Genomic DNA, 23,374 nt, shown 5'->3' with positions numbered 1-23,374 from the left:
ACACTGGGGGTGGCTACAAGGGTAGGAGCCAGAGGGTAGGGAAGGTGGTTTGGGGATTTCATAGGGATGAACCAAGAGGTTATGAAGGTTAGGTGGACAGCGGAAAAAAACTCTTGGTGGAGTGGGGAGGATTTCATGAAGGATGTATCACATTTCAGGGCAGGCTTTGAGGAAGTCGTATCCCTGCTGGAGAGCCACATTCAGAGTCTGATCCAGTCCCAGAAAGTATCCTGTCACAAGTGGGGCACTTTTGGGGTTCTTTTCTGTGGGAGGTTCTGGGTTTGAGGGGATGAGGAAGTGGCTCTATCTATTTGCTTTTGTACCAGGTCAGGAGGGTAGTTGCGGGATGTGAAAGCTGTTTTCAGGTTATTGGTGAAAAATGAAATGTCGTGTGGCTAGGGCTTCCCGTCGGGTAGACCGTTCGCCTGGTGCACGTCTTTCAATTTGACACCACTTCAGCGACTTGTGCGTCAATGGAGATGAAATGATGATGATTAGGACAACACAACACCCAGTCCCTGAGCGGAGAAAATCTCCGACCCAGCCGGAAATCGAACCCGGGCCCTTTAGGTTGACAGTCTGTCACGCTGACCACTCAGCTACCGGGGGCGGACTAGGTTATTGGTGTAATGGTTCAGGGATTCAGGACTGGAGGAGATTCATTTGCCACAAAGACCTAAGCTGTAGGGAAGCGACCGTTTGATGTGGAATGGGTGGCAGCTGTCAAAATGGAGGTACTGTTGCTTGTTGATGGGTTTGATGTGGACGGATATGTGAAGCTGGCCATTGGACAGATGCAGATCAACATCGAGGAAAGTGGCATGGGATATGGAGTAGGACCAGATGAATCTGATGGAACCAAAGGAGTTGAGATTGGAGAGGAAATTCTGGAGTTCTTCTTCACTGTGAGTCCAGATCATGAAGATGTCATCAATAAATCTGTACCAAAATTTGGGTTGGCAGGCTTGGGTAACCAAGTAGGCTTCCTCTAAGCGACCCATAATTAGGTTGGCATACGAGGGGGCCATCCTGGTACCCATGGCTGTTCCCTTTAATTGTTGGTATGTCTGGCCTTCAAAAGTGAAGAAGTTGTGGGTTAGGATGACGCTGGCTAAGGTAATGAGGAAACAGGTTTTAGGTAGGGTAGGAGGTGATCAGCGTGAAAGGAAGTGCTCCACTGCAGCGAGGCCCTGGACGTGCGGGATATTTGTGTATAAGTAAGTGGCATCAATGGTTACAAGGATGGTTTCCGGGGGTAACAGATTGGGTAAGGATTCCAGGCATTCGAGAAAGTGGTTGGTGTCTTTGATGAAGGATGGGAGACTGCATGAATAGGTTGAAGGTGTTGAACTACATAGGCAGAGATACATTCTGTGGGGGTTTGGTAACCAGCTACAATGGGGTGGCCGGGATGATTGGGTTTGTGAACTTTAGGAAGTAGGTGGATGGTAGGGGTGCGGGGTGTCGGTGGGGTCAGGAGGTTAATGGAGTCAGATGAAAGGTTTTGTAGGGGGCCTAAAGTTCTGAGGATTCCTTGAAACTCCACCTGGACATCAGGAATGGGATTACCTTGGCAAACTTTGTATGTAGTGTTGTCTGAAAGCTGACGCAGTTCCTCAGACACATACTCCCGATGATCAAGTGCCACAGTCGTGGAACCCTTGTCAGCCAGAAGAATGATGATGGCTCGGTCAGCCTTCAGATCACGGATAGAGTGGGCTTCAGCTGTGGTGATGCTGGGAGTAGGATTAAGGTTTTTCCCACACCACAAATCATATTTTAGCCGCTTCTCACAGGTTTTAACATCATTATTTCTTTGTCAGACAATTGTTAGGCTCATTTTCATAATCTGCCACCAAAAAACCATATCCAAGCCATTTCCCTGGAAATGTTTTGTCCAAATACTGTTGCACATTAATTCCAAAGTCAGGAGGTGCACCATCATGTTGGAACAAAATCCTCTGCCGAACATGTAGTAGAATGTCTTCCACCACATCAGGCAGATAGATTGAGAGGAATGCATGATACCTTCATGCAGTCAACCAGTCAGTCAACATGTAGGGGCCCAAACACTTGTCACCGAATATTCCGGCCCAGATGATGATAATGATGATGATGATGTTTGGTTTGTGAGGCACTCAACTGCACAGTTATCAGTGCCCGTACAAATTCCTAACCTTTGCTCAGTACAGTCTTGTCACTTTCATGAATGATGATGAAATGATGAGGACAACACCAAAACCCAGTCATCTCGAGGCAGGTGAAAATTCCTGACCCTGCTCGGAATTGAACCCAAACCTCATGTTTGAGAACCGAGAACGCGACCTCAAGACCACGGGCTGTGGACTTTTGGCCCAGATGTTGATACCAAAGCAACCTTGATATCCCCAGTCATGGGTGATTTGTGAGCTAACCTCACACCAATGGTGTGCATTGTGCATATTGAAGACACCCTCAGGAGTGAAAGCAGCTTCATCTGACCACATTATGGTGTTCATGATGTCATCATTGGCTTCCTATTTTTGTTGGAACCATTCACAGAATTGTCCGCTGATGGCGATCTGCAGAATGCAGGTGTTGCATGAAAGCATGATGATAAGGGTGCAGCTCATGCTCATGTAGCATGTTAATGGCCATACCTTGCAAGACATGCAGTTGCCTTGCTACACTAGTGTACTTCGCTAAGGTTCTTGGTGTATGACCTCCAGAATAGCTTCCTTGGTACCTGGAGTATGGTGAGTCCATGGATGACCACTGTCACACAGTGGTGGAAGGAGAGAACTTGACTCCTTCAGGCGCAGCTCCAAACAACGAAACACATTTTTATCTGGATGGTGTTGACAAGGATATCTAGCAGCAAATTCACAAGTGGTAACACCAGCCCGGTTATCAGATGCATATCCACATATTCTTCGGTTGTGTATGCTGTACTTCTGCCACACTGGTCTAGAGGTTTACAATGAGAAAATTCGATATGTGTACACATATATATTGAAGTCTGTCATGGTTGTGTTTCTCCACTCACAACAAATCCCTGTCTGGTGGACAGTGTACAGCATAAACATGCCATTAGCCCTGCACACTGTTCCACCTAAGATGCATTACTCTCCTGACAGATATTGCTCTGCATGATTCATCCCAACAACGCTAACTGTGAAATGTTCAGTTTCAAATTACACTGTTTCCCTAATGGTAATAGACGTGATGTTTCCACAATCCCATCAACAGAATAACAATGATAATAGTAATAATAATAATAATAATAATAATAATAATAATAATAATAATAAACCCCGTGGAGGCCCGGGAAAAGAATAGGCCTCCGGTATGTTCTGTCAGTCGTAAAAGGCGACAAAAAGAACAAACCACTAATGGGGTTAACCCCACTAATAGTGTGATTAGTTGGTTCAGGACAGAACTAATGAAGCCTCCGACAAGCGCTGTCATGGACGGGGACAACGCGTGAACCCTATGCCCGTCCACAATGGTAATGACACTGCTAGCCACACGGAAAATGATTTAAATCCAAATAGAGGTGTTTTGCAGCATATGCTTCCTGCAACCACTCTAGAAGGAAAACAAAGACAGAGGATGAGATGGTCAGATGAAGTTAACTGACACCTCGTGTTCTGTTATTACCAAGCAACAAACTTAGGAACCAACACAACTGGATACAGATCACAAGTATACACAACATTTATTATCAGATACCCAGAATTAAAATTTTTGACAGAACAACGACTAGCTGATCAGATTCGTGTAATAATAAAAAATAACAGGATACCCCAGTCAGAATTAGAAAACATCAAACAACAAGTACAACAAATACTGGAACAAAATAATGTGCAATCAGAAGAAGAAGAAAATACAGTAATGGACTCAAACATCCCAGAGTAAACAAACAAAGAACAACATGCATCAATTAAACAATCAGAGGAAAACGAAATCTTAAGACAGTCACCAGAACAAGCACAAATAGAACATGAAGTGACACACATGTTAGATATAGAAGAAAAATTTCAGCTGACATATATAGAATACAAAGACACAAATATAGACATTAGACCATTCTTGCATAGACCACCAAATAACCCACAAGTCTAAACAACAATAACAACTATCAACACAATCATACACAACAAAATAAATGAATACACAACTATGGAAGAGTTACAACTACTGGTTTATATAGGAGCACTCACTACACTAAATATACACACTAGAAAGAGATCAGAACCAACCAACACACAGAAGAAACGCACAAAACCAGCATGGCAACACAGGCTACAGATCAGAATAGAAAAATTGAGAAAAGACATCGGACAGCTAACACAATTTATAAGAAATGAAATATCAGACAATACATGAAAAAGGTTAGGTAAAATCTCACAACAAGAAGTGATAGAGCAATTAGATGAAAAGAAGCAGAAATTACAAGCATTGGCCAAATGACTTATAAGATACAAAAAAATTGAAAATAGAAGGAAACAAAACCAAACATTCAACACAAACCAAAAGAAATTTTACCAGACAATAGATAACACACACATTAAAATAGACAATCCACCAAACAGACATGGAACACTTCTGGATTAACATATGGTCAAACCTGGTACAACATAACAGGCATACATGGTGGTTACCAGCAGAAACAGACACATACAAGATGATACCACAAATGCCTGAAGTGATAATTTTGCAACATGAAGACACCCAAGCAATTAATTCTACGCACAATTGGAAAGCCCCTGGAAAAGATAAAATAGCAAATTTCTGGCTAAAGAAGTTCACCTCAACACATTCACATCTAACTAAATTATTTAATATATATCTAAAAACAAAGATGATATAACTTACCAAACGAAAGCACTGGCATGTTGATAGACACACAAACATACACACAAAATTCAAGCTTTTTCAACCAACGGTTGCTTCATCAGAGAAGAGAGAAGGAGAGGGAAAGATGAAAGGATGTGGGTTTTAAGGGAGAGGGTAAGGAGTCATTCCAATCCCGGGAGCGGAAAGAATTACCTGAGGGGGAAAAAAGGACAGGTATACACTCGCACACACACACATATCCATCCGCACGTACACAGACACAAGCAGACATTTTTGTCTGTGTACATGTGGATGGATATGTGTGTGTGTGCGAGTGTATACCTGTCTTTTTTTCCCCCTAAGGTAAGTCTTTCCGCTCCCGGGATTGGAATGACTCCTTACCCTCTCCCTTCAAACCCACATCCTTTCGTCTTTCCCTCTCCTTCCCTCTTTCCTGATGAAGCAACCATTGATTGCGAAAGCTTGAATTTTGTGTGTATGTTTGTGTTTGTTTGTGTGTCTATCAACATGCCAGCGCTTTCGTTTGGTAAGTTACATCATCTTTGTTTTTAGATATATTTTTCCCACGTGGAGTGTTTCCCTCTATTATATTCATATCATAAATTATTTAACAGTTACATTGCAGACCCATACACATTCCCTCATACACTTACACATGGAATAACTTATCTGAAACCTAAAGATCAAGCAGACACAGCAAATCCAGCAAAATATCGCCTCATAACATGCCTACCAACAATATACAAAATATTAACTTCAGTCATTACACAGAAATTAATAACACATACAACACAAAACAAAATTATTAATGAAGAACAAAAAGGCTGTTGCAAAGGAACACGAGGCTGTAAAGAGCAACTGATAATAGATGCAGAGGTGACATATAAAGCTCAAAATAAACAAAGGTCACTACACTATGCATACATTGATTACCGAAAAGCTTTTGATAGTGTACCCCACTGATGGTTACTACAAATATGGGAAATATACAAAGTAGATCCTAAACTGATACAGTTCCTAAACGTAGTAATTAAAAATTGGAAAACCACACTTAATATCAAAGCAAATTCAAATAATATCACATCACAGCCAATACAGATTAAGCGTGGAATATACCAAGGAGACTCATTAAGGCCTTTCTGGTTCTGCCTTGCTCTGAACCCACTATCCAACATGCTAAATAATACAAATTATGGATACAATATTACTGGAACACACCAACACAAAATCACACATTTGCTATAAATTTGCCGCGTCACTTTCCATTTTTAATCAGACATAATGTCTGATAAAGGAAAGAAATAATAATAATAATGCATCGAGACACATACTATACAACTTGTGGTTATCAGACTCAGTGTTGAAAGGCATAATTAGTGGGAGCATGGTGAAAACACATACAAATAGTAACCAAATTTTGACATTATTCACAAAGTGTGTCACTAGTCCTACTGGTAACATAAGGCCCTAACGAAATGTAATAGACTGAATGAGATGAGAATAATAGTTGGTACTAACCATGGGACCATTGGAGGAGGATACAAAGAAAAGAGGTTTTGCACCTGGTAGATGAAGTCATGCAAATAAATTCACATCCACAAAGTGGAGAGGGCTTCTTACAAAGCTGACCAATCCTCCATTTCTACGATTGTTTATGTAAGTGCAAATGTTTTCTAGAAGAGTTGTTGCAATCGCTGTTGATGATAAAAATGCCAGATACTGTACCACCTGGACTAAATTTACCAAATAAAAAACATATACCCCAACCCAGGAACGAAACATCAATCTCCTGCATGCTAACCCAAAACTCTATCCACTGCACCAACTATACAGCACGACATATATATACTGACAGAGATCATTACCACCCATGTGGTTACAGTGTTGTCAGATTGCCACTCTTTAATGTCCTTTTCTGCCAGACGTACTTGCTGGACTCAGTTTTGTGACAGACATTTTTTTATCGCTGGCATGTGGGGAGCCGCACTGCAAATCCCAAGTGTGTGAATTTCGCTTCACCGTATACATATAAATCTTAATTGCCTAACAGCCTCTGTGTGTCACAGAAAGCTATGATGTGCTCAACCAACGGCATTGTTTTTTCAGTGGGCACTTCTGTCTTTTTGCCCCTTCTCTGTTTCATTTGCTATTGGTATGTCATAAGAAGGATATCAATAAACTTACATATGTGCTCCAGAAGATGATAAAATGAATTTTAGAAACAAACTGAAATCGTGTATGCTTGACAACTCATGGAACAGATATGGAAAGAGAGGGGAAAGGGGGGGGGGGTGAGAATGAAAGAGAAAAGTAGCTTAAGACAGTTATTTGAATGCTCAGTTTGTTCTATACGACCATCTGCAGAAACTTGTGCAGGTAGGGGCAAGATTCTAAAATCATTCTATGAATGTTAGAATGTGTCATACCCAAAGAACACAATTTGAGAGGATCTATACTATTTTCACTGTATCTCAAGACTGGCAGTTCTCTACTCAATATACATTTTGAAAGCTACATTATTTTGATACCTAAAACATACAAATATTTTAAAAAAGTTTGATTCCATTGAGTCTGTTGTGTGCAGCGTCTGTAATAAATTGCAAGAAACGACAGGACAATGTACATTGTAAAGTCATATAACACCATGTGCAGTCAAAAGAATGACGAGTCTAGACAACTCCATTCTCAATTTAAATGCACTGAAGATAGCTATTAAATATCTGAAATATAGATCTGCAGTAAATAAATAAATAAATAAAACAATAAAGATTGGATTTGAGACTGATTGCTTAACCCCATTTCACCTTTTTAAGCATATTTCATTAGCATATGTAAAGTACATCTTTTTGTACCAGTCATAATTAATGTGGATACTGCCTTTCTGATTTAATGGTTTTAAATGACATCTTGATATGATTAAGTCCAACAAATTGTAAAGTGAAGGCAGAAAATAATCGTTAAACATATTTTCATTCTATATGGTAACAATAATGTTAGGTTGACATTGAATATCGGCAACTGAATAAAAACAGATGGCAAAAAATATTTTAGTCGTGTGATATAATTACGAATTAGCATTTTTCAGATTTTTTTCCTTTATGTTTGTTGTGAAACAATTTTCACAGTTCTAGGTCACTGGGAAGTACCATATAGGTTTTCATGAGTGAGTCTGTGAGTATTAAAAATGGCCATATTTTTTGACTGCATTTACTTAAAAGGTTAAATGTTTTACATCACCAATGGACCTTAGACCTTAGCATTAGAAATGAGTGACAAAATCTTGTGGGATATCACCAAAATAACCATAAAAAGTGGCACTGATTAATGTTCCTCAAAGTGGAGAAACAGCATCTATGATGTCATCCACGACACAGCTCCTTACAACACTTTATGTCCAATTGTGTAAATGGATGTATTGGATTGTCTTGGGGCAACTGCTTTTAGGATTCTGTACCTCAGTCAGTAAAAACAGAAACCTTACAACATTGCTTCATTGTTTGTCTGTCTGTCCAACTTAACAGACACCTTTTTCTCAGGAATGGGTTGACGTATCAATTTGAAATGTATGTCATATTGTAATGTCTGTGATCCGTTAGTGGTGTAAAAACTTAAGATTTTAAGTAAATGAAATCAAAAGATTTGGCCATTTATGTGACTCTACTCAAAAGCTCATCCATGTAAACCTATAGGGTACTTCCCAATAAAAAATATATTACTTGTGTGTGTGGGTGTGTGTTTTTATCCATTTGCTTGTCCATCTGTTAAGACCCATTTGTTTCTCAGGAATGGATACACTTATCAAATTGAAATTTATTTCATTTATTTAATGTCTATGGTCGCTTTATGGTGCAAAGCATTCAAGCTTCTAAATCAGTGCAATCAAAAGATATGGTCATTTGGATCACATATTTTTGTGCTCAGAAAGTCACTAAATAAAACCTTTAGGATACTTTTCATTGACCTAGAATCATGACATTGGCAAGAAATGAGGTTCACACTTCAAATAATGGAAAAAAAATTCAACAGCTATTAATATATGAGCACATCAAAATATTTTTTCTGGATTAGAACTTACTTTGTGTTCATCGGCTGTCAAAAGCATAATTTAGAAAAACATTACCACATGCAAATGCAAAATGTAAGTTGTAGTCATGTTTTGGTAATTAAATAAAAAATATTTCATTAAATCTTTTATATCTAACTACTGCAGAGATTTTGGTACAGTCTCAAAATTCCTAAGAGCAGTATCTCAGCAGTAGTGATATCGATAGTAGGCAAAATCTGTCAATATTTTCAATTCTCGAGGTTGATGAATTGTCTATATAAATAATTAAATTTTTGTGGACCCCTCAGCATGTGAGACCTACTCACACTCATGAAATTTCTTTAATGTTGACTGGCAGAGTTTAATTTTTGGTTGATATGGGTAAAATGTAACCCATGGCCAGCTTTTGAATGTCTCAAAATAAACCTCAAGCTTATCAGTGGAAACTATGACCAACAGCCTAGGACTGATCTGAGAAGGCTCTCATGACCCCAGTTTGTGATGTTGCTACGCAGATGTGCCTATTAGAGTGCATAGTTCATAACTATATAACTGCGCACAGCGCTGTGTTGCATCATGTATAATTTGAGAAGGCAACATCATCTTGACATTGAAATTCCACACTTCTCCCTCTCTTCTAGACAAATTGTAAAATACTGCAATGGTAATGTTGTGCTGAATTGGGAGGGCAGTGACACTGTGAGGATTAGGAGTGGAAGTTGAATAGTGTTGCAGAACGATTTCGGAGATTGAGCTTGGCATTTCATTGATGACAAAGTTGTAGACAAAAACATAAGCTTTAACTGTGAGAGAACAGAGCACCCTGGCACAGGAACCATTCCAGCATTCACCTTAGACAATTTAAGGAAATAACAGAAATCTCAATTCTAGATAGTTATACACAGATTCAAACCTACCGTCTAGTGAGCTACCATTGCCCCATCTCACTTGAGCACTGTGGTGCAGCTGTGTTTATTTGATCCTAGGAATGGTGCCAGAGTGAGCTGAGATGTCAGAACTGTCCCTCTCTGTAGTTCAGGAAGGGCTGTGCGTGGAAGGAACAGAGGGAGAAGTTGGGATCTGTACCTCAGCAACTTGAATCTGAGGCTTGCATCTGCCTTGACTTCAGGACAGTGCTGAAACCATTTTTGTGGTAAGGAAACAATATAATTTTGCATGAACTATTGAACATTCAAACAAACCTGTGTTATACAGCAATTTCTAAAGTCACAATCACAAGGGTTCTGCAATGAACATAGTGTCTCTATTACAAATTTGGGAATGGCTAAATGCCCACACCAATCACATAAATGTGTCCATGTGTCAGAAGCCAGAATGACCACCTTTATCAGTCATGACCACTGTGTGATGTGCTGAAAGAGTGTCAAGAAGGTTCTGGACAGTACTGACAGAGATTTGGTGCCATGCCAAATCCAGCGCCACAGCAAGCTGCGCTAGGTTTTTCAGTTGAGAATCAATGACATACCCAGATGAATTGTGGTAATCCCACAGATTCTCAGTTGGGTTTAAATCCAGGAATTTTGGTGACCATGGGAGTAGGGTAAGCACATTCTGGTACTATTCTGCTGCGAACCGTGTGACATGCGTTATCCTGCTGGTAGATGCCATCATTAAAATAAAAATAACAAAAAATTGTACCTTAGAGAATGATGAGATCAGCTAGGGAATGCCACAAAAACGTTCCCTGGACCATAATGTTCCCTCCTCCTGACCGGGCCCCTTTGCTTTGAGAAGTTTCGTGCCATACATGCCAATGGCCATCTGTCTGATGGAGCATAAAATGTGACTCATCTGAACAGACCATCTCTTGGCATTCAGTGGAAGTGCAGGTGTGGTATCGGTATGCAAATTCCAGTCTTCATCGCTAATGAACTGCAGTCAGTATGGGTGCATGAACGAGGCACCTGCTGCATAGGTCCATATATAGCAACATTTGCTAAACGGTTGTTGAGAAAAAACTGTTGGTAGCACCTAGATTCATCTGGCCATTCAGTTGCTCAGCAGCTGCTTGTCTATTCACCAGTATACACCTCTGCAGCTATTGTTCATCATTGTCACCACAGTGGTGCACCACAGTTTCCTCGGCACTTGTTATACATAGCGCCATATTGCCACACATGGTATAATTCAGCCATGGAGGCTCATGAACAATTAACAAACTTAGCTATTTTGGAAATGCTTCCACCCTTGGCCCAAAATCCAATGATTATGTCCCTTTGGACATCAGATAAATCGCTCCATTTTCATATTACAACAATGACTGTACTTTTTCCTGTGTCCCCATGACACGCTTTATACACTCTCCACTTCTACTGCTGGCAACTGCCATCTGTTTTCCATGAGTGGTTACGGCACATTGACGTTGAATGTAGGCAGTGGTCACATTAATGCGATTGGGCTGTGTATGTTGTAGGTACCCAGAATTTGCAGCTATGAGAAACAATGTGTGCCATACAGTTTGAAATTTAGCCATCTGTTTTTTCTGGCACTCACTGTTTAGTGATCTGCCAATACCACTGTCAGAAGATATTTTATTAAATATATGCATACGTGGCATAAGAGAGATATGCATTAAGCAGTATAGTTCAAGTTTGACGTTAATACAGTACACGGATTATTTTTCCTTGCTTTTTTTTTGCATGCCATGACTTGATCCATATTTTTGAAAGTCCTACTTCTTGGCAGGATCTACACATTACAGTTAACAGATGAATAAATAAAAATGCAATTGCAGATGCCAAAAGTATAGTGGAACCACATTTACCTGGGCTCAGTAATCTGGATCTGCAATTCATCCAGGTCACAGTCTTTCTTTTTCTGTTATAGGAATTGCGCAGTATTTATTACTCCAAAATTAATAATGTCAACAATCAATGGCAACTACCATTAAATTGAAATTCAGTCGGTTGCCATACACGAATCCTGGCAAGGTGTCAATTAACAAGTTGATATTCTGTTCTCCCCATTGTTGTGAGTGAATGTGAAGTGATATCAAAGAGCAACCAGTTGGTAGTGCAAATGCTGGAAAACATCATTGCTCAATTTGATCTTGGATCTTCAGTGGTGTCAAATTGGAAGAATAACTTATACCAACTGTTTGTCAGTCCACTGTTGGAATTTTCACACTGAATAAAGAAACTGGTAAATCCATTTTGTGTCTGGGGTGTGATATATCAATTAATATGCAGTTTGGTTTGCAGAATTTGAATCTAGCATGTAAGATTTTTGAGTTGTTGGGGGATTTTATTGTTTATTTTCCATATTTCTATGTTTACCATTCTTTTGTTTGGATGTCAATTTATTTGATTTTTGTGTTTTTTGGTACATGGGTACTAGAAGATACACAAAGTGTCACTAAATGGGAGGTGTGATGGATGGACAACAAACAAAAGAAGAGCATCATGGACTTTTCAAATACCAAAGCAGATTAAAGTATAAAATATGTTGTGATATAATTTAGAAATTCTATTGGCATCATGTTCATATATATAAGCTATTTGTTAAACAGTACTGAGTTCTAAAGTGTTGAATATGTATTTCTATTTTCTTTTAATTGTGCTAATGTTCATCAATTAAGTTTTCAATTGTGCTTTGTATCAAGGAAATGTGACATGACAGAAAAAATCTGATTTTAACCAGTGAATTCAGCACCACAAAATTAGGTAAATCCATCCAGTCACAAACCAGAAGCAGAAAAATGTTTAAATTTGTTGTTTACAGTAAGTGTTTGAAGATTTTTTCTTTTGTTTCCTTTCTAATATTCTATTTCCATAATATATCATTTAATGTACAAATATTGATCTTTCAAGCATCTATTTTTGAATTAGTTTTGCTTATCTTGTTTACCAGAGCATCGAGTGACATTATACTGAGTGCACTATCCGAAAATTACCTCGAGCAATTAAACAGAGAACCGACTCGTGGAGATAACATCTTGGACCTACTGATAACAAACAGACCCGAACTTTTCGACTCAGTATGTACAGAACAGGGAATCAGTGATCATAAGGCCGTTGCAGCATCCCTGAATATGGAAGTTAATAGGAATATAAAAAAAAGGGAGGAAGGTTTATCTGTTTAGCAAGAGTAATAGAAGGCAGATTTCAGACTACCTAACAGATCAAAACGAAAATTTCTGTTCCGACACTGACAATGTTGAGTGTTTACGGAAAAAGTTCAAGGCAATCGTAAAATGCGTTTTAGACAGGTACGTGCCGAGTAAAACTGTGAGGGACGGGAAAAACCCACCGTGGTACAACAACAAAGTTAGGAAACTACTTCGAAAGCAAAGAGAGCTCCACTCCAAGTTTAAACGCAGCCAAAACCTCTCAGACAAACAGAAGCTAAACTATGTCAAAGTTAGCGTAAGGAGGGCTATGCATGAAGCATTCAGTGAATTTGAAAGTAAAATTCTATGTACCGACTTGACAGAAAATCCTAGGAAGTTCTGGTATTACGTTAAATCAGTAAGTGGCTCGAAACAGCATATCACTATGGGATGATGATGGCATTGAAACAGAGGATGACACGCGTAAAGCTGAAATACTAAACACCTTTTTCCAAAGCTGTTTCATAGAGGAAGACCGCACTGCAGTTCCTTCTCTAAATTGTCGCACAAACGAAAAAATGGCTGACATCGAAATAAGTGTCCAAGGAATAGAAAAGCAACTGGAATCACTCAATAGAGGAAAGTCCACTGGACCTGACGGGATACCAATTCGATTCTACACAGAGTACGCGAAAGAAGTTGCCCCCCTTCTAACAGCCGTGTACCGCAAGTCTCTAGAGGAACGGAGGGTTCCAAATGATTGGAAAAGAGCACAGATAGTCCCAGTCTTCAAGAAGGGTCGTCGAGCAGATGCGCAAAACTATAGACCTATATCTCTGACGTCGATCTGTTGTAGAATTTTAGAACATGTTTTTTGCTCGAGTATCATGTCGTTTTTGGAAACCCAGAATCTACTATGTAGGAATCAACATGGATTCCGGAAACAGCGATCATGTGAGACCCAACTCGCTTTATTTGTTCATGAGACCCAGAAAATATTAGATACAGGCTCCCAGGTAGATGCTATTTTTCTTGACTTCCGGAAGGTGTTTGATACAGTTCCGCACTGTCGCCTGATAAACAAAGTAAGAGCCTATGGAATATCAGACCAGCTGTGTGGCTGGATTGAAGAGTTTTTAGCAGACAGAACACAGCATGTTGTTATCAATGGAGAGACGTCTACAGACGTTAAAGTAACCTCTGGCGTGCCACAGGGGAGTGTTATGGGACCATTGCTTTTCACAATATATATAAATGACCTAGTAGATAGTGTCAGAAGTTCCATGCGGCTTTTCGCGGATGATGCTGTAGTATACAGAGAAGTTGCAGCATTAGAAAATTGTAGCGAAATGCAGGTAGATCTGCAGCGGATAGGCACTTGGTGCAGGGAGTGGCAACTGACCCTTAACATAGACAAATGTAATGTATTGCGAATACATAGAAAGAAGGATCCTTTATTGTATGATTATATGATAGCGGAACAAACACTGGTAGCAGTTACTTCTGTAAAATATCTGGGAGTATGCGTGCGGAACGATTTGAAGTGGAATGATCATATAAAATTAATTGTTGGTAAGGCGGGTACCAGGTTGAGATTCATTGGGAGAATGCTTAGAAAATGTAGTCCATCAACAAAGGAGGTGGCTTACAAAACACTCGTTCGACCTATACTTGAGTATTGCTCATCAGTGTGGGATCCGTACCAGATCGGTCTGACGGAGGAGATAGAGAAGATACAAAGAAGAGTGGCGCGTTTCGTCACAGGGTTATTTGGTAACCGTGATAGCGTTACGGAGATGTTTAATAAACTCAAGTGGCAGACTCTGCAAGAGAGGCGCTCTGCATCGCGGTGTAGCTTGCTCGCCAGGTTTTGAGAGGGTGCGTTTCTGGATGAGGTATCGAATATATTGCTTCCCCCTACTTATACCTCCCGAGGAGATCACGAATGTAAAATTAGAGAGATTAGAGCGCGCACGGAGGCTTTCAGGCAGTCGTTCTTCCCGCGAACCATACGCGACTGGAACAGGAAAGGGAGGTAATGACAGTGGCACGTAAAGTGCCCCCCGCCACTCACCGTTGGGTGGCTTGTGGAGTATAAATGTAGATGTAGATGTAGATACCACATTGTGTGGTTTTTACTCCTACTTATTTGTACACTTCTGTTGCAATTGATTCCGTTCCTTCCTCCAGTGTCCTATCACTTTGTTTTGTTTTATGGAAATTACCTTAGAACCCTATTTTTAAACTACCATATTTATTTCCTTGTCATATATTCAATGTCTTCTTTGCTTTCTGCTGAAATTAACTGGTCATCAGCAAATGTACTATGATTTATTGGGATACCTGTGTTCTTACACATTTTCTTATAATTTTTCAATGCTTACCCTACATATATGTTGTAAAGTGTTGGTGATAAGCTGCATCCCTGATGAAATTCATATGTAACTTTAAATCCATCTGAGGGAAAGTTTTATATTTCTATTCTAGCTGTAGAGATTTCATATACTAGCTCTGAATTGCTTTAATTATGACACAATCCATTTAGATCCATAAGGATGTATGCTGAGGTCACAGAAGTCATGGGATAGTGATATGTACACGTGCAGATGTCGGTAGTATCACATTCATAAGATATAAAAGGGCAGTGGGTTGATGTACCTGTCATATGTACTCAGGTGATTCATGTGAAAAGGTTTCTAACATGGTTAGGCCGCATGATGGGAATTAAGACTTTGAATGCAGAATGGTAGTTGGAGCTAGACTTATAGGACATTCCAATTTGGAAACTGTTTGGAACTTCAATATTCTGAGATCCACAATGTCAAGAGTCTGCCGAGAATGCCATATCCCAGGCATTACCTCTCACAATAGACTGTACATATGTGGATGGCCTTCACTTAGCGATTAAGCACAGCTACGTTTGCATAGAGTTGTCTTTGATGACAGACAAACAACAATAAATGAAATAATTGCATAAATAAACATGGGACCTACAACCAATGTATTCATTAGGACAGTGCAGCAAAATTAGGTATTAATGGTCTGGGGCAAGAGATAATCAATGTGAGTGCCTCTACTAACAGCACAACATCACCTGCAGTGCCTCTCTTGGGCTCATGATTGTATCGGTTGGACTCTATATGAATGGAAAACTGTGGTTTGGTCAGATGAGTCCTGATTCCTGTTGATAAGAGCTGATAATAGGGTTTGAGTGTGGCACAGAACCCACAAAGCCAGGGACCCAGGTTGTCAGCAAGACACCGTGCAAGGTGGTGGTGGCAGCTCTGTAATGGTGTGGGCTATGTTTATATAAAATGGACTGGGTCCTCTCGTCCAACTGAACTAGTTGGAGACCAGTTTCAGCCATTCATAAACTTCACATTCCCAAACAATGGAGGTTTTATGGATGACAATCCTTCCTGTCACTGGGCCACAATTGCTTTCAACTGGTTTGAAGAAAATTCTAGACAATTGAAGCAAATGATATGGCCACCTGATACGAATTCCATCAAACAATTATGGGACATAATCAGGAAGTCAATTCATGCACAAAAATCCTGCTCTGGAGACACTTTCACAATTATGGACTGTTATAGAGTCAGAGTTCCTCCACTATTTCAGTCAAAAGGAGATTTGACACAATGTTGAGAGGTATTTCATGACTTTTGTCACCCCATCGTACTGCATTAAGTTTATCTGCTGATAATAAAAGCAAGGCTTGTTGGTCTATTATAAATACAAATCACAAACCCTCCAACTCGCAGGAACACAGCAAAATACAGTTCATGATCAGCAAAATAACTATAACTGAACAGAATAAAATCATAAATCTCTTCAACGGCTATTTTGCCACAGTAGGCCAAAATCTAAAAGAAAAAAACAAATAACAAAAAACACAATAACACATGGAAAACATTTATTAATCCCCATGGGAAAACAATTGCACTTTTCCCGGTGACAGAAGAAGAAACACTAAAGACAGTAAAAACCTGAAACAAACAAAGTCATGTGGAATTGACGGAATATCAAGTATAGAATTTAAACACTGTATGCAGGAACACAAGAAACCGCTTACATAACAAATCAATGCATCATTCCTGGAAGGAACTTTTCAAAAGTGCTTAAAGACAGCACTGATAAAACCAATACATAAAAAGGGGAATGAATACTATCCAGAAAATTACAGGCCTATGGCTCTTTTACCAGTCATACTAAAAATATTCGAATGAGATTATGCACAGAGACTCGTTGCTTTTCTGATGTAATATGAAACAATCAACAAGAATCAGTTTGGCTTCCAGAAAGATAAATGCACTATAGAGGCAGTAATAGATCGCATCAAAAATGTCATAACAAACTTGGACTCTAAAAATAAATGTGTAGGAGTATTTATGGATCTAACATAGGCATTCGACTGTGTAGACCACAAAACTTTAGTAGAAATAAAGAGTATATGGCATAAGAGGAAATACAGGAGACTGGATTCTCTCATACCTGACAAAGAGGAGCCAATATATTGAAATTACAAAAACTATTGGTGAAAAAATAAGATCTAAAGCAAGAATTTTATACTTCTCTGTGCCACAAGGCTCCATTCTTGGCCTAGTACTCCTCATTCTATAGACAAATCACATCTCAAATATGATTAGGTATGGCAGTATAGTTACCTATGCAGATGACACAACTCTTCTGTTCAAGGAAAAAGACACAGAAAAGTTAGAAATAAAAGCCAATGTAGAAGTAAATAATGCCCTCTAAAGATTTACTGCATTAAACATGCACAACAATATTGCTAAAACACTTTGTGTAAACATCAAACTTCGAAACTTTCACAGTGAAGATATCAACGTATGCATAGATGAGTGCATAGCAGGGAACACCGAATATACAAAATTCCTTGGGATAATTGTCGATGAAAATGTAAACTGAGATAAGCATGTAGAATATATAAGGGAGAAACTCTGTACAAACCTATTTGCGCTGCACCATCTCAGCTACCTAAAAGATACAGGCATTATGAAAACAATATACTATGCATTAATTCATATGACATTAAGTTATGGCACCTCAAAAGCAAATATTAATAAAGTATTTAAATTACAAAAAAGAGCTATAAGAATGATAGCCAACCTTAAATGGAAAGATTCAGGTAAACCAGCAATTAAAGTTCTCAAAATACTAAAATTACCCAGTATATACCTACATGAACTCCTCTGTTGGACAAAATTCAAATATTCTGCCAATACTAGAGTTAACAACACACAACACAACCATGACACAAGAAAATGGAACCTCTTCCATGAGCCTACGCACAACACCACAAAATACAAAAAAAAGCCATTATATGCTGAAGCAAATGCCCTTCAAAAACTCCCTTCATTCTTGAGAGAAATAAACAATAAAAATATTTTCAAAAATGTCTCAAAAATTTTGTAATGGAAAACTGTTATTACAGTGTTAATGAATATATGTGCACTACAGTTCAAAACAATTGCAATACCATTATTGCATCAAAAGAAAAATTGTACAAAATCTAATTTAATATGAAATAGCTGAAGAATAGTTTTTTAATAAATTATATTTTTGTTCAACAGTAGACAGTAAAAACTATGTACCTGTCAGTGAATAAAATGGAAATGTATCTTGATCCATACAGTGTACTTTGTCAAATGCTAAATAAATAAATAAAATGAGTACATAAAAAATCTCTTCCTATGTCTACAAATACAATATGAAGAGGCTGATCTCCAATATTTATCTCTTTTGAAGCATTCATTGCAATTAATTTAAGTCATTGTGGTGTTTAGTTGCTAGTAAGCAGGCATACACTGTACACAGAGAATTCAAGTGGAGGTGCTGTGTGTGTCCTCAGGATGTACAGTAGTGCACTGCCGGAGGACTTGTTTGCTGCAGTGGCGGAGGAGGGATACCCGGAGCTGGCGGACTATATGGAGACCTGGACCACCACACCTGGCTTCCCAGTCATCAACGTCACCCGTGAGGGGAAGAATGCCACCCTGGCACAGGTGTGTGCTTCTCATGTTGTGCAAATTCTCACATAACTATCTCATTCATTTATATATTTATAAATTGCGTATCTTTTAAAAATAATTTATTCGGCTAGGTGAGTTATTAAACACAAAAGATATGCTACATCACAACAGTCTCAGCAATGGAAGTGTAAATGTTTCAGGTAAAACTAAATCAAATAGTGAAACATCTGGCGTGGAATAACAGTAATATGAATTACAATAGGTGGCTACTCGTTACAGATAGGAGTTATGAAGCAGCAAATCGGTACATGTAAAATAAGACTGTTGGATTTTATGAGAGGTGTTCAATAAGTAATGCAACACATTTTTTTCTTGGCTAAGGTCAGTTGAAAAAATGTGGAATTTGTTGTGGGAGATCATGGAATATCCCCACTTCAGCTGCTGTAGTTTCGTGTAGTTCCAACAGGTGGTGGCACTTAACGTAGCCTCCAAAATAGCATCTGTAACTAAGGTACATTCCAAGGACAGAGCTGTCATCGAGAGTCTTTGGCAGAAAACCAGAGCATCTCAGGTGTTAACAAGTGCTTGCAGAATGTCTACGGAGACCCGCCAGTGAACAAAACACGGTGAGTCGTTGGGCGAGGTATCTGTCATGATCACAGCGAGGTCATGTGTGCCGGCTGGCTACACACAGCTGTGACTCCAACTGTGCTGTAATGTGCAGACCCAATAATTCCAGGTGATTGACAGATCACAATCAAACACATGGCTGCACAACTGGACATCTGTTGGTAATGCTGACACACTCGTCGAGTTGGGGTACTCAAATATGGGTTCCTCACTGTGTAACCAAAGGCCACAGAATGCGACAAATAACCTTGTGTATGGAGTTGTTTGCACATAATGAGTTGATAGTGACAATTTTATGTTTAACATGATCGCAGGAAACAAAACATGTGTACATTATTTTGAACTGGAAACAAAACAGCAGTCTGGGAAGTGACACCATACAACCTCTTCTCTGAATAAAAAGGTGTAAACCACACCCTGAGCCAATAAAGTGATGACAACTGTCTTGTGGAACTCTGAAGGGGTTATTCTGTTTGATGTCTTTCCTTGTAGTGCAACAATCAACTCAGAAGTGTATTCTGCTAGGCTCAGGAACTTGAAGAAACCACTTGAGTGTGTTCATCAACACAAAAATGCAAACTTCTCCTTCTCCATGACAATTCAAAGCCTCACTTAAGTCTGTGCACCTGAGAGGAGCTCACAAAACTTCACTGGAATGTTTTCCCTGATCCATCCTACAGCCCAGATCTTGCACATCTGACTTCTGTCTGTTTAGCCCAATGAAGGATACTGTCTGTGGGAAGCAGCACGTGGATGACAAGGAGGTTAATGAGGCAGCAAGATCTTGGCTCCAATGCTGACCCATAGATTCTCACAGTGCAGGCATACAGGCCCTGGCAGCAAGGTGAAATATGGCCATCACACTGAATGAAGAGTATGTTGACAAATATGGTGTATTTGGATCCTGAATAAAACCAACCTGCTTTTGGGGGAAAATGTGTTGCATTACTTATTGAAAGCTCCTAAGCTAAATTAACCTGTGGATAATCCGGGATGGAATAAGAGTAATATGAACAGGGTAGGTTGCTACTTGGCACTTATAGGAGACGAGGTACTGGCAGAAGTAAAGCTGTGAGGATGGGGCGTGAGTTGTGCTTGGGCAGCTCAGTTGGTAGAGCACTTGCATGCGAAAGGCAAAGGTCCCGAGTTTGAGTCTCGGTCCGGCAAACTGTTTTAATCTGCCACGAAGTTTCATTTTACATCTTAATTCTTAATATCTACATGTTTTGAACCCTCTGCCTCTAGAGGACTCTGAATTGTAGCATGTACCATATCAGTGTGTAGCATAACTACGTCGCTGCATGAGAAAGTGTGGTTGCAATAGAGTTTAGAATTCAAAGAGTTATTTCACACATTGAGCTCCCTCTTCTTCAGCATGGAAGTGTCAGACCACACACACAGCCTATGACATCTGCAACAATCCATTGATCATCCTCCATACAGTTTTGACTTGGCCCGATCTAATTTTCACATGTTTTGAAAACTTAAAGAACACCCTTGAGGACTTCACTTCAGTAGTGATGAAGCAGTGCAAGCAGATGTGAGGTTGTGGCTCTAGCAACAAAGACAAACATTCCACGGTGATGGTATCAACAAATTTTCTCTGATTGGTGGAAATGGAGGGTGACGGGATTTGGATGGGGGTTTAAGAGATTCTCTGCTATTGAGACTGGTGACATGTTGCAAATGGAGAAACAATGTTCTTGGGGGAAAAAAAGAGTTTGTTGGTTAAGTTCTCTTGTTGATAGTTCAGTAGTAACATTTGTAACTAGGAGAGTAATAAATAGTTCTTCATGAAAATCAGAACCATTTTTCCTGCAAATTTTTGGGGCTCTGTCTGAAGTTAACTGAACATGTGATGACGCAGTTTTGCTGCCTAAACTGTGATGTTCACAATGAACTTTTCTGAGCACCATTTTGTCTGTGTCAACATAGCGATGTTTAATTGTGCCAATTTTGGATCTAAGACAAGGATTCACATGTTAATGATGATTAGTGGTAGCAGAGTGATTGAAGGAGAAATTTTAAATGTGATGAAAGGGGAAGTAACCAACAAAAAAAATCCAGAAATAACAACGTTAGGTGAAATCAGAAAAGCAAATAAAAATAAAACTCTGTGCAGGTTCAAAACATCAAATCTATACATAAGTTAATTTTCAGAATGGTTACAGATGACAGAAGAAACTGAAAGTGTTTAAGAGAATTTTCTAGTTTTACTTTTCAGTCACCAGCTGGTGAATTTGAAGCTAAGAAGACATTCACTGAAGAATCTTTCTCAGGATTGGAGTTATGTGCAATCTGCCTTATATTGTGTATAGATAGTAGAGCAAAAAATGAAATGACTACCAACATTGACAAAATTACGGTGAAAATTAATGACATCATAGAATGTGAAGAGGATGGTGGTGATGCAAATGATGAAGAAGGGGATCTAATCCAAATGGGTAGAAATAAAAGATTGAGTTTACTCGAAAATAGATGGAAAATGATTACAATTTAGAAATAGGCAATAAAAATGAAACACGATTCTCACCATATTCACAAGATGAATGGAAAGTTTCCATCATTTTGTGACTTCTAGGGTGACCTTTTTAATGGTGGTGATGGATATCCAGTTAAAAAGAGGATCATGAACTTTGAGGAAACAGCATTTTTGATGGGTTGGAACCTGCGACTCTCTATTTCAGTATGTGATTGATGAGATAGAACACAACTCAGGCACAAAACGTCTACCTTGTCACATAAGTGTGAAAGAGATTAAGGAAAAACTGAGGTATTATGAAAGAGCAGTGACGTAATTGCCAAAAAGAAATAACAAATGTTACAGCACTGAAAATGTAAAGAAAGTTGCTGAAGAATCAAGTAACAGAAATGCTGAAAGTGCAGCTTGGAATCCAAAGAAAGTGTTTCGGTTGTGGTGCCAGTGGTCACAGTTCAACTGATTGAAACCACAAGAGCAAGAGGGAGGGATGCTTCAATTGTAATGAGTTTGGACGTATCACATCTCAATGCTTGAAGGAGAAGAATAATCAAAAGGTGACAATTAATGCAAACACTGTTAAGAAGGGTATTAAGAGCCATAAATTTCAAAATGTAGAAATAAATAACTAATTGGTGAAGGTGCTAATTGACTGTAGCAATGAATTTACTGTGACAGGATGTTCCTGAGACTATGGATACTCAAAGTCTGCAAAAAAATAGATGTCATTGTGACAGGATTTGGGAAAAACTTTATCTTTCCAGTACATCCTTTTAAAGGCATAGTTGAGATTGATCATGTGAAAATTGAAACAGAGATTTTTGTGTGGTTTCCAGAGAGAAATTGTTGTTGGAAATGATTTTCTGGATGAGACTGAAGTTTGAATTAACAAGGGCAGAGTTGCCATTAGGAAGTCAGAAGGGGAAGTTCGTCTTGTGTGTAGCAGACAAACCAGAATGAGGTATTGAAAGCTCTGTTAGTGAAGAAACAAAGGAACACATCAAAGATTTAGTGACTACTTATACCCCAGCAAAGACAAAATCCACTGATGTAAGGATGCAGATTATGGTGATAGAACAACAATTGATAAATAAAAGATGCAGAAGATTGTTCCAAGAGAGAAAGAATATGTTGACAACCAAGTTCAGAAGTGGGTAGATGAAGGGATTATAAAACAGAGTTCATATGAAATACTTGCCATGTTGTAGTTGAAAACAGAGAAAAATGGAGACTACTGTGTCTGTAGGCCGATAGATTATAGAATGTTAAACAAGATCACAGAGAAAGATCATTACCCATAGTCCTTAATAGATTATAGA

General features: G+C 39.0%; 1 protein-coding gene across 1 annotated transcript in view; it reads left to right on the top strand.

The window, feature by feature from the left end:
* Positions 1-23,374, top strand: part of LOC126412719 (aminopeptidase N-like) — a 276,843-nt gene that overhangs the window by 78,653 nt on the left and 174,816 nt on the right. The window contains exon 5 of the mRNA XM_050082437.1: positions 18,826-18,979. Coding sequence (XP_049938394.1) covers positions 18,826-18,979 — 154 coding nt within the window. The remainder of the gene's footprint in view (positions 1-18,825; positions 18,980-23,374) is intronic.

The sequence above is a fragment of the Schistocerca serialis genome, chromosome 7, assembly GCF_023864345.2.
Source record: "Schistocerca serialis cubense isolate TAMUIC-IGC-003099 chromosome 7, iqSchSeri2.2, whole genome shotgun sequence".
In the NCBI taxonomy this organism is placed as follows: domain Eukaryota; kingdom Metazoa; phylum Arthropoda; class Insecta; order Orthoptera; family Acrididae; genus Schistocerca; species Schistocerca serialis.
Note: the sequence above shows the minus strand (reverse complement) of the source record. Positions and strands in the feature narration are given on the sequence as shown.